Source organism: Gymnodraco acuticeps, unplaced genomic scaffold (genome assembly GCF_902827175.1).
Source record: "Gymnodraco acuticeps unplaced genomic scaffold, fGymAcu1.1, whole genome shotgun sequence".
In the NCBI taxonomy this organism is placed as follows: Eukaryota; Metazoa; Chordata; class Actinopteri; order Perciformes; family Bathydraconidae; genus Gymnodraco; species Gymnodraco acuticeps.
Genome location: NW_022991201.1, coordinates 1203330 through 1225615, shown reverse-complemented (window position 1 = coordinate 1225615; position 22286 = coordinate 1203330). Strand labels below are relative to the sequence as shown.

Sequence of the window (22286 nt, the reverse complement as noted above, 5' to 3'; positions counted from 1 at the left end):
GGTGTTTTAAAATGCAGGGGAGGTGTGGAGGCAGAGGAAGATAGAAAGAGAGAGGGAGAAAGAGAGAGAGAGAGAGAAGAGAGAGAGAGAGAGAGAGAGAGAGAGAGAGAGAGAGAGAGAGAGAGAGAGAGAGAGAGAGAGAGAGAGAGAGAGAGAGAGAGAGAGGAGGGGAGAGATGGGTGATGTCATATTCAGCTGGCACAGGACTGGGTGCCTGTATCTGATGTAAGCCGCTCCCTTATAAAAAGAACGAATCCTTGGGAAAATGATTAATTGCCCGGCAGAGCAAAGTTTATAGAAAAGAAAGAGAGAGGGAGGTGGAGGTGGCGGGGGTCCCCGAGTTACACAGGAGCAGAAAATAGCGAAACAGTGCAAGTGAGAGGGAGAGAAACAGGGGAGTGCAACATCAAAATAGAAACAGAGAGAGAGCAAGAGAGGGGTAAGTAGAGAGGGATTATAGGCAAGCAACAACAGAGACAGCGAGAGGGAGGAAGAGGGGAAGTGAGAGAAAAAAGGAAAGCAGCAAAGGAGCGATAGAAACAGAGAGGGAGGAGCAGAGAGAATGAGTGAGGCATTCATTAATATGATGTTCGTTATCTCTGACCAACTCCCTCAACAAATGTTCCTCTGTGTGTGCTATTCAATAGGCCTATAGCTGTGTGTGTGTGTTTTCATTAGGTATCTTAGCAATATTGTACAAATGCATGCGTGTGACCTCTCTCACTGCCATATTCATTAGATTGAACACAAGCGTACTGCACTTGAAGCCGCATTTTGACATCACATAAACAGTGGAAAGGGATTGAAAGTGATAATATAAAGGCTCTGAAGCTGCAGCAAAAGTCATGGAGGAGGTTCATCAACAACATAATGTTAAAGCTAAAGAAATACTATAATAGTGGCTCCAAATTCAGAATCTATCTAATACATTTTGGTATCCTGTCCCCTGCATCTGACAAACATAATGAGTTTTATACACTCCTGTTTTGGCCAATAAAAGATAAACTGGTGATGCAGCTAAACACACACGTTAAGCTTCGCCGACTCACAAAATATTGATAAATTATAAAACGGATAATAATCCTCACGGTTTACATCCTCAGCAGAATGTAATCTAGAAGTGATAATCATATCCCTTCTTGTTACAGCATGGCAAGGTGTTTTCCGCTTGGCTGGCAGAGGAGGTCTGAGTCTGGGAACATTATTCAGTATATCCTGCCTGCCTGGCCTTGCCTGCAGTCATCATATCTTATACTATAGGTAAGGAAGACAGGGTAAATGTGTATGAGGAAATTGCAACTGATGAAGATAGCTGGTTCTGCAGATTTGTACACGGTGCAGTAGGTGAAAAAAAAGAATCTAATCCAAGTCTGTTTTAAAAACAGCACACTATTCAAGGATTCAAGGCCAAAGAAAATATGCTGTCCTACATTAACCCTTGTATGGTGTTTGGGTCTGGGACCAGTTTTCATTATTTAACAAAAGAAAAATTATATGATACATTATTTTTTCAAAAAACTTTTCTGTGAAGAACATACATCAGAACACATTTTCAATGACCATACATAAGAAAGAGAGAAGGCAAGAAAGAAAGTATAAGAGAAAGAAAGAAAAGGAAAGTCTCATCTATGTTTCTTTACCTCAATATGAATCTTTTTTTGGAATATGTCCACACACTCACATGCAATACACACGCGCACACACACACACACACACACACACACACACACACACACACACACACACACACACACACACACACACACACACACACACACACACACACACACACACACACACAGGCACAGGCACCAACCCCAGACTTTCTGAAACAGCCTTCCAACAGCCTCATGCATTTAAATCTTCTTGTCTTCAGTGGCAAAGCAGCATTTTCCATTCATCTACTTGATTAGAGCAAGCCTTTACCTCTCCTCTCACTCCCTCCCTTCCTCACCCTCTTTCTCTCTCACACACACAAACACTAACAGACTCGCGCACACACCGGTGCGTCAGTCATTGGAATAATATACAGCATAAACCTTCCTTCCTTCTCTCCTCTCGTCTCAACTCTCGCAGCCCTCCTCATCTCCTCTTCAACGTTTCTCCCAGCAGGTCGCTCTCTCTCTTCCTCTCTCGCTCTCTCTCTCTCCCTCTTTCCTATTTCTTTCGGGGAGAGCTGATATCTCTGGCGGTTTGCCGCATGGAAGTCGCCCAGGCAAGGCAGAATATCATCTGTCTGATCCGGACTCCTTCTCTCCACTTGCCGACCACTGCACGAGCAGACACAACACCTCAGTGACATGTACTGGGAACCAACTGGAATAACGGCATTTATCCGCTGACACACGGTCAGGAGAGTCTACTTCCGAGCGTCATTCCTGCAGTGGGGGGAATATTTATTACTTAGATGTAACAACAAACAAGACGTGCAGGATTGTCAAGTGTGCAAAAGCCGCGGCCGAAACATTACGCACAGCTAATTGTTTTATTTGCATATTGTTTTCAATTCCTTCCATCCCCTGCACGGACAAACCGGGGAGCGGAGGTTAAGACGACTGTATGGAGTCCTGATTTTACCAAGCGACCCACCGGGAGGAATGAAATTGAGAACATCGGTCGCCGTGGTGGAGTATTATTAATAACCTAATCCTGACAATAATCCGGGGGATGTTGCAGCAGAGTTCGGGACTCTAGAGAGCACACCAACTTTTTTGGTCTCCGCTATTAATCTCTTTCCCTCTCATCTTCTTCGCCAGTGGGACTTCTATTTTCGTGACTGATTTGCAGCACTTCACTTCTTTATCATGGAACGGTCGACGTCTTTGGATATAGAGGCGCTCAAGGTAAGGACGCTCACGAAATTGTTCCAGGGGAGATAGTTGCAATCCTCCGCTGGGTGGGTGACGACTGGGTGGCCTGATGGGTGACTGGGGAAGATGTGTGGCTGGTCGGATAACTGTTATAACAGGGTGGCAGTTTGGATTAATCCGCAGCAGAGTGACTGGGATGATGGGTGCAAATGTCATGCTGGGTGGCTCGATGGGTGACGGGTGGCTGTTTGGGCTATTGACCTAATGGCAGGATGCTAAGGAGGGCACCTGGATGCTGAACCTCTCGAGGTTCAATAAACGAATGATGTATCGAAGAACCCAGCTCCGGGTTGATGCAGCACTCTGCAAGAACATCTGGTCCTTCATCGCACATAAACAAAAATCCACACTCTTTCTAGGTTGATGGTGAGGGAATAGAGAGGGGGAGTTTGCATGTCGGTGTCCGGAGCGTGGGGTGAATTTCAAAATGCTTTGCTTGCACAGAGAGTTGATGCAGAGAGCTGCCGTGGGCGTCGGTGGGACGCTCGGTAGCGGGGAGGATTTCCCCGACGTGGCTGCATCTTTGTACAGAGTGTCTGGGTAAAAATGTGAGACAGCCTACAAGCAGAGTGGAGGAAGTCAATGGGACACTAGCATCCCCTCTTTCTCTCTCTCTCCTCTGTCTCACTCTCTATTTAGTCTCACATTGTTTGTAATTGACCAATTCAGTGTAATGTGTTGCTGCTTAAACGTTCATTCTTAACTGGCACGAATAAGTATACGACCTGTGCGCACTGGTGCCTGTCGACTACGTGACTGCGCGTGCGTTTTACAGTGTGTGTGTGTGTGTGTGTGTGTTTGTTTGTTTTACTTAAAGGTCCGATGTCATGGCCATTTCCTACGGATCATAATAATTCCATTGTTGAGATCTACTAAAATAGATTTATATTGTGCAATTTTCCAAACTCACATTGGTTTCTCATACAGAATCTCTGTAAAGTATGTGTATTCACCGGTATTCACTCTGTCCTAAACGGCTTGTTGGAGCTCCTGACCCCCATCCCTGTGAGCCCAGTGTGCTCTGATTGGTCGGGACGTTGCGAGGCTCGCTGCTCACTGAGCTGGCTTACTGGTGTGGTTTCCGGGTCGGCGATATAGCGGGACAGCGCGAAACTCATCCTGAGCACACACAAACACTCACAGCCGAAGTAAAAACAATAAGTGTGGCTTGATATTGAGTAAGAAATAGGTTTATAAACGCTGTGAGAATAGGTCTGCGGAGAGCATTCCTCCATCTATTACCAACCAGGGTTAGTTGAAAATGTACGCTAAAGGTCCCCACCCCTCCTGGTGTGTGAGGTGCTCCACGGATTGGTCCATTTTGGTTCCGGGAATCGTCATGCGGTTCCCGGAAGAAACAAATGAAAAAAGAGAAATCTCCAACGAGGCGTTATGAGGCAGCAGACAGGTATTTTCTGTGTTAGAGTTTTACTCGCTACAGGGTGTACTTTGAGGGTTTTTGACTCGTTTACATGCATAAAAACCTTCATAACACACAAGGGGACGGGTAATAACCAGAAAAGCATGACATGGGACCTTTAACATGTGTAATTTCTTAATAGTTACCTTTAAAACATGTAATCAGTAACCTAAGATAAGTACCACTACACAAATAATACAACTTGATTCGATTCACTGTTGGATTACCTCAATATGAAAAGCTTTGCACATAAAATATGAGAAAAACGAAATAACAAGGTGTGTTTTACTTAAATACATTTAAACAGAACAATATATCCTTACAAAAATACGTAGAATCAAAAACACATGCATGCTACAGTTTAGAAAAAGCAACAATAACATCAGAGGAAATGCTGACAGGAGTTGTAGGTGGAAATGTCCATGTTTTAAGTGCCCCTGCTGATCCCAATAACCAGTGATTGGATAAATCAGCAAATCGATAACATTCCCCAGGGGTTTGACATTTCAGCATTTTCGGTGATCATATCTCTGAGAAGGAAACCAGGATTCCTGGCTGGACTTTCACTCAGCTGGATGTTTGCATATTCCAATATGAAAATTGACATTCTTGTTTTAAAGTGGCCTTAACTGTTAGCCAATGAGCCTGACCTGCAGAACTGTGGGAGTATTGATGTTTTTGTCTCATGTATACGATGTTTGATCCTCTAATGTTTGATCCTCTACATTTAATCTGATAGTATAACATGCACAGACATAAAGTATACAGAGGGTTAATATCTTGCATTTAGTTCAATATAACTCTTCCCATGAGATTAAAATTAGGCTCTTTTTGAATTGTATTTTTCAAAACGGAGTTATCCAACCATTTGTCATCTTTTAAATTCCTGCTTTACTGGTGTTATTGTAAGAACCTTGGCAGGTCGAACATAACAAAAGTGAATACCTAATGGTAATAGGATTTTATATCCCTGCTTTTATACTTTTAACTCAGAACTGCACTGCCTAACAAAACTCCAAGATCATGATGTCTTGAAGGGATTTTGGTTTTCTGTTTCAACCTAGGCTCTTATTCCCATAATTGTGGCCACTCTGACTTAAACATACTGCTTACTTTGAACTCATCACCTCAATTTCAATGAGTTAGAAGATGGTACTCACTTATTGTTCGGGGCGGCCGCATAAGCCTTCTGAAGACTAACAATTAAACACTTGTTTATGGGTATAACCAAAATAATACACAGGAATTAGACCCCTGGATTAGGGAACTGCATAAAGACCATACTGTATAGGCAGACTGAGGATGCCCCATAGTCAAAGAAGCCACAGTTATGAAACAAACACTCAGCAAAATGCAAGAGTTTTACAATAACATACAATAACAACATGTCACAATTTGATTAGTGATTCCATATGATGGGTTATATATTTCAGACGCAAAGTAGTCAACATGATTGTGCAACATCTCCTGCTGTGGGCCCCAATATCCCTCTTTAACCCCAAGTTAAAGCACGGGTTGCTAACAAACAAATCTGAACCCTGGCAGTGTTAGTCCATTGCTTTGCACATTGAGTGTAAAGGATTTCCGTCCACTTTCACCAGTCCATCTATCTATCCATCTGCTGGTTGTTTTTTGCAGAGCTGGTGTCATATCCTTGGCAGTGCTGACAATCCCTGAGTCTTAGTGCATTGGTAGTTGGCACTCAAATGCACACACACACACACACACACACACACACACACACACACACACACACACACACACACACACACACACACACACACACACACACACACACCACACACACACACACACCACACACACACACACACACACACACCACACACACACACACACACACACATACATACACACACAAACACAAACTCACAGTCTTCTGCAGTCTTTTCTATTTGCAGTGAAGGACATAAATGTGTGTTTTTGTTCTTGTAGGTGTAGCCATGTTTACCTGCTTGTGTATGTATCAATCCTTACAACCATACTTTCAAATATAATATTTAGCTATTAATGCTACTCAATACATTGTCCTCTAAAGCAGTGGTTCTCAACTGGTCAGGCCTCAGGACCCATTTTTTCCTTTGTCAATAAATCGCGACCCGAAATTTTGAACCACTGACATCTATTCAACAAGAAATTGTGCTGTAATATATACGCTTTTTAGCATACAATATTAATTAAAGTGAAGTACAGTGCATATATCCCTTATATCCCTTCCCAGAACTAAAGTATGCTTTTAAAAAAGGTTTAATGAGATGATGGAATCAAAACTGAACTGTATAACATAAAAAGGCACGCATGCTGAAAACCTAACCCCAGCACCCCCTGCTGGGGGGATTCTCCCCCAGGAGATTTTTAGAAATACTAACATATAAACTACGCATTCTGGTACACTCTGAGAAGAAAATAAATAAATGTATTACTACCCGACATACTAATAATATGTTATGCCATCGTTTGTTTTTCACTTTGTTCTGACAGCTGAACTTGCTGCTCCACACAGAGATAAGAACAAAGAGGAGAGAGTCTGTGTGACTTACTTTCATTTGTGGGTAAGGGTAGATAGCTCCCATTGTTCTGTGACATGTCAATCATCAAACCGGGTGACATATTTCATTATGTGTTCATTTCTATCTGAAGTTGAACCGATGGATGTATAAAGAATAGTTCTAACGCAAAGTTATTCTCCGTGGGGACTTCCGGCAACAATCTTGATTCTGATTGGCCAGAAGACTCGAAAAAACATCAGCAAAGATGTTTATTGAGAAGATGATCACTACGTGACAGAAGTTTTCAAAACCGTTTATCGTCTCTGGTACTTCCAGTCCAACGCCCACTGCATGCACAGCGTTAGAAAATCGGGCCTTCAAAATAAAAGTTTGACTTCTTTCTTCACTCACACATCTGCGACCCACTCGAAACGGGTCCGCGACCCACTTTTGGGTCGCGACCCACCAGTTGAGAACCACTGCTCTAAAGTGTGTTTGTGTATGTGTATGTCTGGATTTGACCAAAGATCTATCTGCTTGTAAATCAGTGCAGGTTTCAATATCAATGGAGTAGTTTAAGTGCTATTGATCTTTAGTAATAGCTGCACCATAAATTATATGCAGTATAATAAAGGCAGTCAGATTGAATTTGACCCTCAGGATCAGAGGCTCTCAACTTGTAAAAGGAACAGATCTTGGAAAAACCAAGAGTGGTTTCATTTTGGTAGTGCAAGATCAAACGTATATATTAACCCTGCAATCAAGAAAGACTAAACTGAAGAAGTCAATACCTACCGGTAACATTCTGTCATAGCATCACACAAAATATTGTGATGTGACAACCTACAATGCCCTCTATTGATATTTCCACCCATTCAAAAACCTTAAATTGAAATAAGACCTCTAATGATTGGCTAGTTTACAATGTGGCCGCTAGTCTAGACCAGGGGTACTCAAACTTTTTTATTAAAGGTCCACTTTGAATTTTATACAAGGTCACTGGTCCGGATCAATGCCAGTAAATTCTCACAACACGTCAGACACAAGAAAATATACATTAATTTACATCAGAATCAGAAAGTTTTTTTAATTTATTTTGTATAATTCAATTTTTTTATAATGGGACACAGGGTTCGGTCTGGATTGATTTGCAGTTCGGTCCGGATCCGGACCTTGGTCCGAAGTTTGAGAAGCCCTGGTCTAGACGTACTAGTGAAATACTTCCACTTAATCGTAACTAGATTTGCAGAATAGAGCAGAACCTCCGGTTGATGGTTAGTTATCCTGCCAAAGTGGCTGGCAAAGTAAACTAACTTATGGTACCAACTTGAGCCAAAATGAACCAGCATTTGCATGGTGGCCGTGTTCCCACCCTGGTTGCACTCTTTCAAACAGCCCCATTTGGTAATCACCCAGTGCAGTCACAGTTTTGCATTTCTGGCCACTGAGCAGCTCAATTGGAGCAATTGGGGGTTCAGTGCTTCTTCCAAGGGCACTTCAACAGTAGCTGCTGAGGGATGGTAGAACACAACTCATTCATTTAAGCCAGCCAGCCCCAAGCCTTCCTCTAACCTTCAGGCAAGCCCAATTCCTCATCTCAAATCAAATCAAATCAAGTTTTATTTATATAACACATTTATAAACGATTTTTGGTCGAGCCAAAGTGCTGTACATATAATACAATTAGCCTACAGTAGAGACACTTTACAGCAAATACAACAGCACAGATTGTTCAGAATATCAGTATGAGAAAAACGACAACCTCTGTCCTTAGACCCTCACATCGTACAAGGAAAAACTTCCAGAGAAAAACCCTCAACTGCTAATCTGTGTATTAGCAGTTGAGTTTAACCATCTAACAAGCACAAGCATAAACCATGCATTAACTGTAGTGTGAAATACATTTTATTTTGGTGACAGTTAGGTTTGTAAAAGCTTCCAGTGTGGCAGATGCAAACATTGGAACGTGCGCGTCTCCCTTCGAGCCAAAGAGACTTCATTCCTATTGGAATGGAGCCTTCAAAACATCTGCATGTGAAAACGGTATCAGATAGCCTATGATGTATTGGCTTTACTGAGGGTGACATTACATTGATAACAAATGCTACAACTTGCCAAATGGTTGAACAGCTGTGAAAACCGAAAAACAGATCACACATTCTACAAAGAACTTCAGGAAACTTTAAATATATGATGCATATATCCTTTTTTGTCATTGCTCTGAATGTTTGACATTATTATATTATGAAAATATTGTGAACTGAATAAATCAGTCTAGTGATCTGATACAGTACCTAGAAGAGATTATACCTTTCAATAGTTTGCCTTGATGAAGGAGAAGTGAAAGAAAATATTGAGTTTAGAAAAGCCCATATCCACATTGCACCTTTTTCTGTTCTCTAGCTTATATTTTCAGGTCATTTAAATGACAACAGAGCGCATCCAGTCGCAAGCAGCCATCTCAATAAATGAGCGCACCATTTTATTCTGAGCACCAAATGCTTCCAATTGAAAATATTTCAGAAAAGCACCGGTGACTTAACTGTAGAAATTGATGGAGAATTTAGCTTTTTTTTACTGTGTCTGTGAGATGGAAACTATCATGACAAAGATACAACTTTTATTAAATGATCTAACCTTTTGGCCGGGTGGACCCTGGATCTTTATTTCAGCAAGAGTTGTAACATTTATCTCCGTCCGTTGATCATCCTCCTCACTCTATGGCTGTCAGACTGAGCTGTTAAGCTCATTCAGACAAAGTGTCAGAGCAAGTATCTTCTGGTGGGTGTTAATGGTGAAAATAAAATAACAGAAGCCCTGTCCTGGGGTATAGACCTAAAATGTACTTTTAGCTAGCTTACCAACAAACATCATATACAGAACAATTATGGATCTGTAACTTTTCTAATTCAGTGAGGCTTAAATAATAGAACAAATAAAATCAAGCCAACAAAAAGCACTTTTATTTATTTATTATTGGTTTCATGAACACTGTGTCCATGGAATTAATTTCTTCAATCTTGCCTTAGGTCATTAACAATATTACATTTGAGTCTGTACGCGTGGGTGTTGGGGTTGCAATAAATGTTTTATTTTAGGTCTTCATATTTGTATAGTGTTTTTCCCTCAACTGACTGCATTTATGTTTAATTAGTTTAGCTACTATTAACTCTAGTAAGGACTTTGGTTGTTGGTGTATCATCTTACCATCCTGATTCTGGATACTGGCTTTTGCAACAGGGGTGGGAGTGCATTTTAAAACTAACATATTATAGTAACCAAGGTTGTCATAACACTAGATGGGCAATCATGTTTTTGTGGGCTAGATTGGAATGGCGTAGCTCACCACACACAGATGCCTAATGTGGCACCAGCTGGTTTAGTTTTTAAAACTCAAAAACCTTGTATCATCTGATATCAATGCAATTTGAAGCCTTCAAATTCAGATGGGGAACATTTATTGGGTCAAGTTGGATGGTGTCTGGCAACCAAAGCAGATTTCCAGTTTACTTGGTGGAATAGATTATAGACCAACAATAATCTTCTGAGCGCAGGCACAGTGGTGCAGAAAGCAGCAGGTGTAGGGGCGTGCTATGTTTAGAAAACAGGCCTGAGAAGACTACTCAACATGCCATCTATAACCATTATTAGTATAACGTCAAATACTTTAGGGGTCAAAGGGAAGGTTAATGAGCTCTGGGCTGAATAGGGCAAATGTAATTACTTTCAAGAAATACTGGCACTGCCAAGCCAATGTTTAACAGAACCCAGTGAGTGCTGCCAGTTAGGCTGTGTGCTCTGCAAGTAAATGGTGTTGGAAGCAAAACATACTATGCATGAACTTACACAGTGAGCACTGACTACATCCGAGAAGTTTCAGGGACACAGTCAGCATCCTTAGAGTCACAATTAAAGTTGTAAGGCATTTATCATTCAATTATAGACAGGGAAGGTGTGTGTGTGTGAATGCACTGGTCTGCAGTTGAGGTGCACATGGGGAAGTGCAGGCAGAGTGGATTGCAGAGGTGTTTTAATAAGCGGAGAGAAAACACGATGGTGTTGAACTAGGCCGTGGGAAAGCTCCAGGGTCCACATCACTATACAGTCGTAACAGTTACACACACACACACACACACACACACACACACGCGCACGCGCACACACACACCATGCAGCCCTGCAGCCCCATCACTTAATGACAATAATAAAAATGTGGACGCATTCACAAAATAGCACCCTGCGTTCCCATATACACTGAACAAAAATATAAACGCAACACTTTTGTTTTTGCTCCCATTTTTCATGAGATGAACTCAAAGATCTAAAACATTTTCTATATACTCAAAATAACCATTTCTTTCAAATATTGTTCACAAATCGGAAACAAATCTGTGATAGTGAGCACTTCTCCTTTGCCGAGATAATCCATCCCACCTCACAGGTGTGGCATATCAAGATGCTGATTAGACAGCATGATTATTGCACAGGTGTACCTTAGGCTGGCCACAATAAAAGGCCACTCTGAAACGTGCAGTTTTGCTTTATTGGGGGGGTCTGGCGGGGTCTGAAAACCAGTCAGTATCTGGTGTGAGGGGTAGGATTAGGGTTAGGGTTAGGGGTAGGGTTAGGGTTAGGGTAATGTTGTGAATGGAGTGGCCTGTGTTCGTCGTCCATAACATACGCCTGCCCATACCATAACCCCACCACCACCATGGGCCACTCGATTCACAACATTACCCTAACCCTAACCCTAACCCTAACCCTACCCCTAACCCTAATCCTACCCCTCACACAAGATACTGACTTGTTTTCGGACCCCCCCAGACCCCCCCAATAAAGCAAAACTGCACGTTTCAGAGTGGCCTTTTATTGTGGCCAGCCTAAGGCACACCTGTGCAATAATCATGCTGTCTAATCAGCATCTTGATATGCTACACCTGTGAGGTGGGATGGATTATCTCGGCAAAGGAGAAGTGCTCACTATCACAGATTTTTTCAGATTTGTGAACAATATTTGAGAGAAATGGTTATTTTGTGTATATAGAAAATGTTTTAGATCTTTGAGTTCATCTCATGAAAAATGGGAGCAAAAACAAAAGTGTTGCGTTTATATTTTTGTTCAGTGTAGATACAGAAACAAACAAAAACACACGATTGCCGAAGGCACATTTACTTTGCCCCAGATCAACAGATCACCACTCATGGCAGTAATCAAACACACATACACATATTCCGTTTTAACAGTGACAAATGCTTCACCTCACTACCTGCCACTCAACCTTTCCACTGTTGGCCTTGGGGTGTGTGTAACTGTGTGTATGTCATTTCATGTATGTTTGCCTTTCATTTGCCATGTTAGCCAACCTTGACTTGGGGAAATTCTTTGTCCATTCTGACATATTGTTGCGGCTACATTAGTCTCTCTTGCAGTCGTTTTGACGCTTATATGTGTGTGCGCGCGTGTGAACGTGTGTGTTCCCATGGCCTAATGTGCGAGTATCGCGCATACTGTATACATTATATCAACTGCAAATCATATAACACTTCCCTCTCTGCAGTAAATTACAGCCTATATAATCTATCCAGTGTTACATTGCGTTCGTGTTCCATTTCCCCATGATATTTGCTCTACTTTCATTCTACTCACAGTCCTATTTTGACTTTCAAAACTGTCACTACAGTAGTTTCAGGTAACACAGTGGGCGTGTCCGTGTGGGTGGGGACCATCATTTTGCTACATGTCCCAGCAAAAGCAAAGCAGCTAAAACTACAAAAATAATAAACCAGATTATGCACTCAAAGAGAATTAGGGTTTCTTTCCCTGGCCTGGGTGAAATGTCTGCTGAAGTGCTAGCTGGAGGTCTGTACAATATTGCTTCAATAAATCAGTTACCCAAATCTGTCATTTTTCTTGGCGTTTAGAGGAAATGTGGATTAAGCTGGTCTATGATCACAGCTGCAGTAGGCAAGATTTTGATATACAATTACAGCCACCTTACTCTCCTGAATCACAATGTAGTGCCTCAACAGAGAATAGTGAATGAATGAAAACTTTAAGGCAAAATGTAAGCTGTCACTGTGATCACATGTCACAGTAACACTAGATTTTTTGCCTTAATTATTTGGTGTTCTTGGTTGGTTTTCGTCTACCTAGATAATATAGTACTATTGAATAGTTTCAAAAAGTTGCACATGCTTCGATGCCATTTGTTTTTCTACGATCAAAGTTTGTTTAGCTGATTCATGCAGTCTATACTGTAATGGTGTGTATATTATATGTCACATTAGCATAGTGATCAAGGCTCATGGCAATAGTTATCCTTGAAATGTCAAATTGGTTGACGGCTTGCATCTCATTTCCCAACAGCACGGTCTATTCTCTGATTCTTGCATTGAGAGATAACTGCTCAGCTGGCTTGACATGCTGCATACATTATTGCTAATATTGCAATTACCATCTCTAGGATTCCTTTGCTTATTAAACATGTCAGGTTAGTTTAGGTATATGGATTTTAGGTTTATTCTACATGAGCCTTTCATCCTGCTACCCCTTTAAGTCGTTTCAAGACAATGTCACATTTATGTTCCAGTCCATACAATTGGAATGATATGTGCTTCATGTCCTTTGCTGTCTAAATCCCTGCTCCTACTACGAACCTGTTCACAACATATCATAAGTATTAGATCTTAAAATGAGGTGTATCCCACACTAAAGGGACATTTACATTTTCATGTGTGCACTGCTGCAGGCTATGTCCCCCTGTCCAGCAATGACAAGTTAATAGACTGCTTTGCCCCGGGGCTAAACAGCAACTTACATCCATAATTAATCTCAGCAACTCCCCCCAAATGGCCATGATCATTTTGAGATAATTGAAATATGACTCAATTTGTCAACAACATTATCATTTAAAATGTAATTATGCAACAATGACAAGGTAATCATGATGGGGTAATTATTACCTGTTCCTTCAACGAGGGGCTAAGGATCACCTGTGTTTTGTTAGTTACACAAATCAATGCCTCTTTAGTGTGGCTTTATTGCAAACAAATAGGCCGATAAAGAACTTCTAAACAAGGATAATTAATGAAAGTCAATGCTTTTAGCTGCAGGGGCAGATTTACCTTCCTGTTCTTTAATGTGTACTGTCCTCAACTGAAGCTTAAAATAAAGACAATGTCATTTTTAGTTTTAAAAAGAGAATTAATGCATGGTAATTTGCTTTCTTGAGTACCCTCTATGCATGGTATTTTCACCTAAATCAAACCAGAAAGCTTAAAGGAAATGACTTTCCAAATCCTGTGTTAATAAAATGGGAGATATTCATATTCCAAAGCAGAAAAGGGGCTTATCGGACCGCTTTCCTTCCCCACTTCCTCGACCTCCATCTCACACATGTGGCACTTTATTCCCCTGATAACATTTAGTTTGTCATTTCCCTGCAGCAAGCCACCTATCATGTGCCCCAGCCTGGCTATCATTTACAGATACTGTGGATGTGACACTGGAATGACAGGCCAATATTTCGTCTTTTCAGCCGCCATCTTGTCCTGTCTGTCACCATCCAAACCACAGCCCCTGCCGCCACTCATGACATGAACTCAGCTCAAGATCAAAGTCAAAGGGAATATTATGGTCTTTGCCTCAATAATAATAAAAAAAACGTTTCACTGCCAACAAGGTTATGTCTGGTTTCACACCAGTACAGTTTATATCAGTACAGAACTTCACTGCAGCTATTTCATGGTAAATATAGTTCAGTTAACTGTCTTTAAGTCCAGTGAGTGTATTCAGTTCAGTCAGCATATTAGTCCAGTTCAGTTTAGTTTGAATGTTACTTCAGCTTTATTTGAAACTGTGCAATGAGTCCTTTCAGTCAAACCTCACATCGCTGGATCCCTTGAGACTCTACCTATTCAGGGTGGAGAGTAACACCCAGTCAGAAGAACCATAGGGACAAGGGGATGACATGATGTGAGACCCGATAAAACAAATACGTGCCACAGTTCACTCTGCACTGATGGTCCTTTTACTGCTGTACGTCCCAGCAGTATAGCCCAGCTCTTTTTACATTATCCTTCTTGCAGAACGGTGAATTTATCTGTACTCTGTATCTGCCTTCGTCTCCCTCAACCCCCTGACAAGTAAATCATCTCTTCTCCTGCTGTGACAGCACAATCCTGATGTCTGTCACTTCCACAGGCCAGGCTAGGCCACACACATACTGCACATACACAGACACATATAGGAAAAGGAACAAGCAATCACATTACACTCACGCTGGCATCCTCACACACACACACACACACACACACACACACACACACACACACACACACACTTTTTGTCAGAGGGGATTCTCGCCCACTCAAGGGCAGAGCGGTGACACCTCATCATGAGCCGAATGAAGCAAGAGTAGCAAGGAGAGGGGGAGGAGAAGAGGAGAAGAGAAGAGATGGAGGGATGGATGGAGCGGAACGATGGAGCAATATGGAGGGGGACGAGAGGAGCTATATGGCAGCCAGGCGACCGGCGCCAGATTTCAGGGGCATGAAATCGGCTCAGCGAAACATGGAGGGACGGACAGAAAGGAAGAGGGAAAGTGAGGAAGACAGCTGGGAGAGGTGGGAGATGTATACTGATAAAGAAGTGAATAATTCAAAACCTGTCTTTGAATTTTCTGAAATGTTCTACTGAATTGGCATCACTTTAATTCACCGCACATGACCTCACCACACCGTATGGGTTGTAGATGTTGCCTGTAGTTGGCTGCAAACAACGTCATTGTTTTCTTGTTTTGGTTTAGAGTACTGATACCCAGCTTTAGAAAACAACAAACTGATTAAGTGTGTCATTTATTGAACCAATTTGTTATTAATATGACACTGTCATACATGTTTTAATCATCTGTTGTTTGTTTCTGTTGTCGCTTTTGCAGTAATTCCAATGGATTTCATGTTGGCACGCTATAATTTACTTTAATCAAGAAAGAAAGCCAAAGTGAAAGAGAGAGAGAGAGAGGTTGGGGGAGGGTAAACAAAAAAAGGAAATATAGGATATAATCGTTTCATATGTGTGTGAGCTAGACCAGGGGTTCCCAAACTTTGCCATGCCAAGGACCCCCATATAGCATTATCCTCTGGCGGGGACCCCCCCTGTTGCAATTTATTTTTTTAAATGATGTGTACAAGTGCCTCGCGATGGAGCATGCAGTGCGTTGCCACTACATTTGGGGCCTTCTGCCTGATCGAAGCTGTCACTCCGCTTTCTTTGCCTGTCATAGCCCCACTGCCCCATCTGAACACACACCCACACAACGAGACCAGTCAAGTCTGTTTGAGATGATGTACTCATCTAAAACTTGGAAAATGTCTCTTCATGTGGTCCTACCTTCCAGTGCTTTGCAAAATAATATTTCCTCAACAAAGTTGTCTTCTGAAATAAATCTGATGTATGCAAGCAATTCTGCGACATTTGCTACATCCATGCTCTCATCCAGCTGCAGAGCGAAATATTCACTAGCTCTCACTTGCTCCAAAAGCTGAGCAGATACTCAGTTTCACTCTCAGTAGCGGCAGCTCGATTCTGATTGGCTTGAAGGGTCGTCGTGTGATTCAAAAACAAAATATATTAAAAGATTGGCATCAAAGGACACATACATTGATTCACTTTGAAAAACACTGAGCTAGACAACTTCATTGACATACACGCCTGGCATTAAAATAACCATCTTGTATACACAATGAATACTATTTTCATTTCCCCTACTAAAATACTTTTCCCATCCTGTTGTAGTGAATATAAACTTCTCTTTCGACCGTTTTTTGACAAGTGTGCTGATGCCTGTCTGAATTGGATTAGGGATTTGACTGAATATGTGCACACCAATTAATATTTTTCGCAGTCTACACACAGTGTACCTACGATAACCTTCAGATGTTGTTCCCATCTCAAATGGATATCAGTAACATTTATAACAAAATGTATGGCGATTACACTTTGATTTCAATAACCCATGTCATGTTACCTAAGATACAAAAGAGGGACAAAGAGTTGGAGGAACTGAAAGTAGAAATTGTCGCAAAACAACAAAACAAACAAGAAACAACAAAACAAAATTAATTTGCAAAAGAAATGAAGCAGAATGGGACAAGGTCCTTTTCACCGCTTGTCCTCGTCATTTAAAAGTGAGAGAGTGAAGTATTGAAAGAGATGTCGTGATGGAGATGAGGACAGAGGGTTGTGCTGCGCCTCAGAGAGCCACAGATGGAGAGTGATGATTATGCAGCAATATTCAAAGGACGGAGAGAATAGGAAAGAAGTGAGTGTGGATTACCGAAAGGTTTAGAAGACAGACATGAGTTTGTGAGCAAGAGGTTAGCAAAAGGTGAAAGTTCAGAATGAATTAAAACAGCTTTGGATTTGAAGAAACTTTTTTAGAAGGCTGTACTGATTTCAGGTTCATCTTGTGAGTGACTCTGATGTAAACATGTACATGCTGTTAGTCTTCTAACAAAGTTTGTTGCATGTATGCTCCAGTATACTTTGAAACAATTCTCTGAAGATCTACCCAACCAATCTTGTGAAATTGCTATAAAATGACAGCCATGACCAGCATCCCCTAGGGATTTGTAAAAGATTATTAGTTTGTCTGCCATCATGCAAATTGACAAGGCCATTTTATTTATATAGCACTTTTCTGTACGCGACAATTAAAAGTGCTTTACAAAACAAATTAAAATACTTTTTAGGAATAAATACAGTAAAGACACATTAGGGGATAGGGACTTTGTAAACTGTTTGATGCCCTTATTCAGATTAATGATCAGTACAATCAATACATTTCAAAGACATTTGCGTCTTACCTGTGTGAAGTATTATTTACTTTGATTAGACCTTACTTTTTTTGCAGGACATCAGTTGAATGGAGGCCATCTCAACTGAACATGGCAGATGTAGGGCACCAAGATGGTAGATTGAATCCTGTACAGCTTTTCATTTTAAATGAACAGAGAGATGTTCATCACACTTCTGAAGGAGGCAACTGAAATGATGAACACTGCGACACTTCACCCAAAAGAGGATGTGGGAAAGGAGTAATGACTGATAGGAACAGATTCTGCAGGAGCTCTTTAATGAGCGGATGGCAAACTTCAGAGTGAGTCTTCTAGCCAGAGGGCAGGAATCTCTCACAAATGAGAACACCAAGTAGAGCGCACAAGCACCTGCTGAGACCAGACCACCTACTGAGGGCGTCTGGCATCACTTCCCTTCAAATCTTTGAATGTTGATGGCACTGTGTGTGTGTTTTTTCACACCTTGCATTACGTTCTCCTCTAAATTAAAATAAATGCAAAATAATATTGTAGAAATTACTCCAACTATTTTCAATATGGTAATAAACATCTTCACACATCTATACATCTATCTATTTTGTAAACATCTATATGTATCCCCACCAACTCATAAAGCTGGCAATGTCCTTGATCTCATATTCTCAAGGAACTGCACTACTTCTAACCTCACTGTAAACCCGCTCCACACATCCGATCACTTCTTCATTTCATTCTCTCTACCCCTTTCCAAACATAACAAACTAATCTCTTCCCATCCTGCACCTGTCCGCCGTAACCTTCGTTCCCTCTCCCCCTCTACCTTTGCCTCATCGGTGCTCTCAGCCCTCCCTTCCTCTGACTCGTTCCAACTCCTGCCTCCAAACTCTGCTGCAGAAACTCTCCTCTCTACTCTCTCATCCACTCTGGACTCTCTCTGTCCTCTCACATCTCGGCAGGCTCGTCAGTCCCCTCCTGCTCCCTGGCTAAATGATGCACTGCGTGCTAATAGAACCGTCCTTAGGGCAGCAGAGCGGAAATGGTGGAAATCCAAACACCGTGACTACCTCCTAACCTATCAGGCTCTCCTCTCCTCTTTCTCTGCTTCGATCTCTCAGGCAAAAAGCACTTTCTTTCAAGATAAGATCCAATCTTCCTATTCCAATCCCAAAAAACGATTTTCCATCTTCTCCACCCTCCTAGACCCCCCCAAAGCCCCTTCCCCCTCCTTCCTTCTGTCAAGCGACTTTGTTAACCACTTTGAAAAAAAGGTTGATGATATTCGCTCTTCTTTTTCTGACTCACCTCTACTCACCGCTGGGTCACCAGTGCACTGACCTCCTTTTCCCCTCTCTCTCCAAGTGAGGTTCTTACCCTCATTACCTCTGCCCGCCCTACCACCTGTCCTCTGGACCCTATCCCTTCAAACCTCCTTCAGACTATCGCTCCTGATATTCTACCGTTTCTCACCCATTTCATCAACACTTTTCTAACTTCTGGTCACTTTCCAAACAGTCTCAAGGAGGCAAGAGTAAACCCTCTCCTAAAGAAACCCACTCTCATCCCGTCTGATGTTATAAACTACAGGCCTGTCTCTCTCCTCCCGTTCCTGTCTAAAACACTTGAACGCGCTGTCTTTAGACAACTCTCCTGCTATCTCCATCAGAACAACCTTCTGGATCCGCACCAGTCTGGTTTCAAGGCAGGTCACTCCACAGAAACTGCCCTCCTTGCTGTCACTGAGGAACTGCACACTGCTATAGCAGCCTCCCTCTCCTCTGTCATCATCCTTTTGGACCTGTCTGCTGCATTCGACACGGTGAATAATCAGATCCTCCTTCGCACTCTCCAAGCACTTGGAGTTTCAGGCTCTGCACTTTCCCTCCTCACCTCATACCTCAAAGACCGCACCTACAGGGTTACTTGGAGAGGGTCCGAGTCCGACCCTTGTCAATTAACTACAGGGGTCCCTCAGGGCTCTGTACTTGGTCCCCTCCTCTTCTCCTTGTACACAAACTCGCTCGGATCAGTTATTAGCCCGCAAGGTTTTTCATACCACTGCTACGCTGACGACACCCAATTAATTCTGTCCTTTCCCCGCTCAGAGACCCAGGTCGTCGCACGCATCTCTGCTTGTCTAGCTGACATCTCTCAGTGGATGTCTGATCATCACCTCAAGCTCAACCTTGACAAGACTGAGCTGCTTTTCCTCCCGGGAAAAGATTGTCCCACTCTTGACCTAACAATCAACATTGGCACCTCTGTTGTTTCCCCGACTCAGACTGCAAGGAATCTGGGTGTGACCCTAGATAACAACCTGTCCTTCACTGCAAACATAGCTGCTACAACCCGCTGCTGCAGATACACACTTTACAACATCAGGAGGATGCGTCCCCAGCTGACCCAGAAAGCGACGCAGGTTCTGGTCCAGGCTCTCGTCATCTCACGCCTAGACTACAGTAACTCCCTCCTGGCTGGTCTACCTGCATGTGCCATCCGACCTCTGCAGCTCAACCAGAATGCAGCTGCTCGCCTGGTCTTCAACCTTCCTAAATTCTCCCACACCACGCCGCTCCTCCGCTGCCTTCACTGGCTTCCGATAACTGCTAGAATCCACTTCAAGACAATGGTACTTGCGTACCATGCTGCGAATGGATCTGGCCCTTCCTACATCCAGGACATGGTTAAACTGTACACCCCAGCACGTGCACTCCGCTCTGCATCAACCAAACGGCTCGCTACACCCTCGCTGCGAAGGGGACCCAAGTTCCCATCAGCAAAAACACGTGGGTTTGCTATCCTGGCTCCTAAATGGTGGAATGAGCTCCCCATTGACATCAGGACAGCAGATAGCTTACACACCTTCCGGCGCAGACTGAAAACTCATCTCTTTTGACTCCACTTCGAGCGATATAACTATTAACAAAGCACTTATATACTAATAAAGGGCTGGCTTATCTAAAGCCAGTTGAGTAGCACTTGAAATGTTTTTGCTCTATGAAGCCTGATGTACTTATATGATTCTGTTTTCTTCAAGTTTGTATTTTGTTGGTCGAACGCACTTATTGTAAGTCGCTTTGGATAAAAGCGTCAGCTAAATGCAATGTAATGTAATGTAATGTATCGATCAATGCAGCTTTCCATTTAACATTTGGGATTTGGGTGATATAGTGAGAACAATATGGTATGTTAAAAATAATGAATAGTACACTGAAAAGGTTGCCTATAATATTGTGTCAATAGATCACACATGATTGTATTAGCAATAATATTAAGTTGAACCTACATTTTATTTTAACTTAATATTATTACTTTCAACTATCCTAATATAATTAAGATATGATGTGGCAGTCAGATGAAAAAGCTCTCATGTTTGACTATCCCTTGGCAGCCGTTTTTCAGAGACCAACTGAGTAAAGAACACATATGCTGAACCACTATTGTGGTGTAAGATTTGACTTATATTTGACGATATTCCATGTCTTGATGCTCCATTTTGTTACTTCTGCACTTGTTATAAAATAGCTCCACATGTCCCATGCATGCTCATGTGCCTTTCATTCCTGGAATTGAAAAGTGCTGTGTGGGAAACTAACCTATTCTCATTTCTTTTTGACATGGTCTAATGTCGTCTGTATGGATTGAGCTTTTGTTCCCCCTACTCTTTCCATCCCTCTCCAGCATGCAAACAAATGCGAACTAGTAAAGCCCACAGGCAATCTCAAATCAAAATCTCCAGTCATCTTTGAGTGTGCAGCACCACAGCCTACCTCTCTGTTCCAAAGTCCCCCCGACGTATTCACAAAGAGTCCCTTAACAAGGGGATTGTTGCCTCTCAGCAGCAAACAACCACCACTTGGAATAACAAGCTTCTATCAAGATTTACAGCTTGAATAACGCTTGCTGTTGTGAGTTGAGATGGCCAGTGATTTTGCTGACAAATGACACACTTGCAGAAAGAAACCCAATGTGATATATAATTGTATGTATCCATATTCCTCCCAGGTTTTTTTGTCCAATTACCAACCATCACACAGACATATGGCGTAGGTTGGCGCTTATTGATTTCTCACATGAGCTAAGTGTCACATTCCATCTCCAAATCATCCTTGTTATATTGGCTCCAAATATGGCTAATGAGCACAATTTTCTATCAGGCTGGACTGAAAAATTGTTGGTATGAGACAAAGCACATCTTCCATACAGAGTGTATTATTAAATGTGGGCTCAGTCAGTCTATCAAGGTGAAGAAAAGGGTGACACATAGTTTGAAGGCAAAACAAAGTGACACAAATAAAGGACATTTGGTGGCACTAGCAACTTGGTTTTGATGAAACTTGCTGGGAGGTAGTAGCCTGGGTCAAGGGCAAACACATTTAATTTAAAAGCAGATCTGAATCACAGGGTGAAAACACACTTTATTTTCACCCCTTGAAACGGCTTTTGTGGAAGTCTGCACTTTTCAACCGCCTAGTTAAGCTTCTATAATTGGATAAAGTTACCAACTTTGAACCAAGATTATTTAAGACTGAGTGTGCTTGTATTCTTGAGCATTGTCATCATAGCTACAAAGTAATACCGCTTCACGTAACACCAGAGAAATGTAAGGGCACCATCGTGTGTCCCAGGGTTACCTCCATGACTCTCCGTCACATA

At 42.1% G+C, this 22286-nt stretch overlaps 1 protein-coding gene across 1 annotated transcript in view; it reads left to right on the top strand.

Annotated features, from left to right (window-relative positions):
- The first annotated feature begins 2063 nt into the window (after positions 1-2063).
- The window catches only part of LOC117561282 (zeta-sarcoglycan), a 488658-nt gene continuing 468435 nt past the window's right edge, over positions 2064-22286 (top strand). The window contains exon 1 of the mRNA XM_034238581.1: positions 2064-2843. Coding sequence (XP_034094472.1) covers positions 2805-2843 — 39 coding nt within the window. The 5' untranslated portion in view covers positions 2064-2804. The remainder of the gene's footprint in view (positions 2844-22286) is intronic.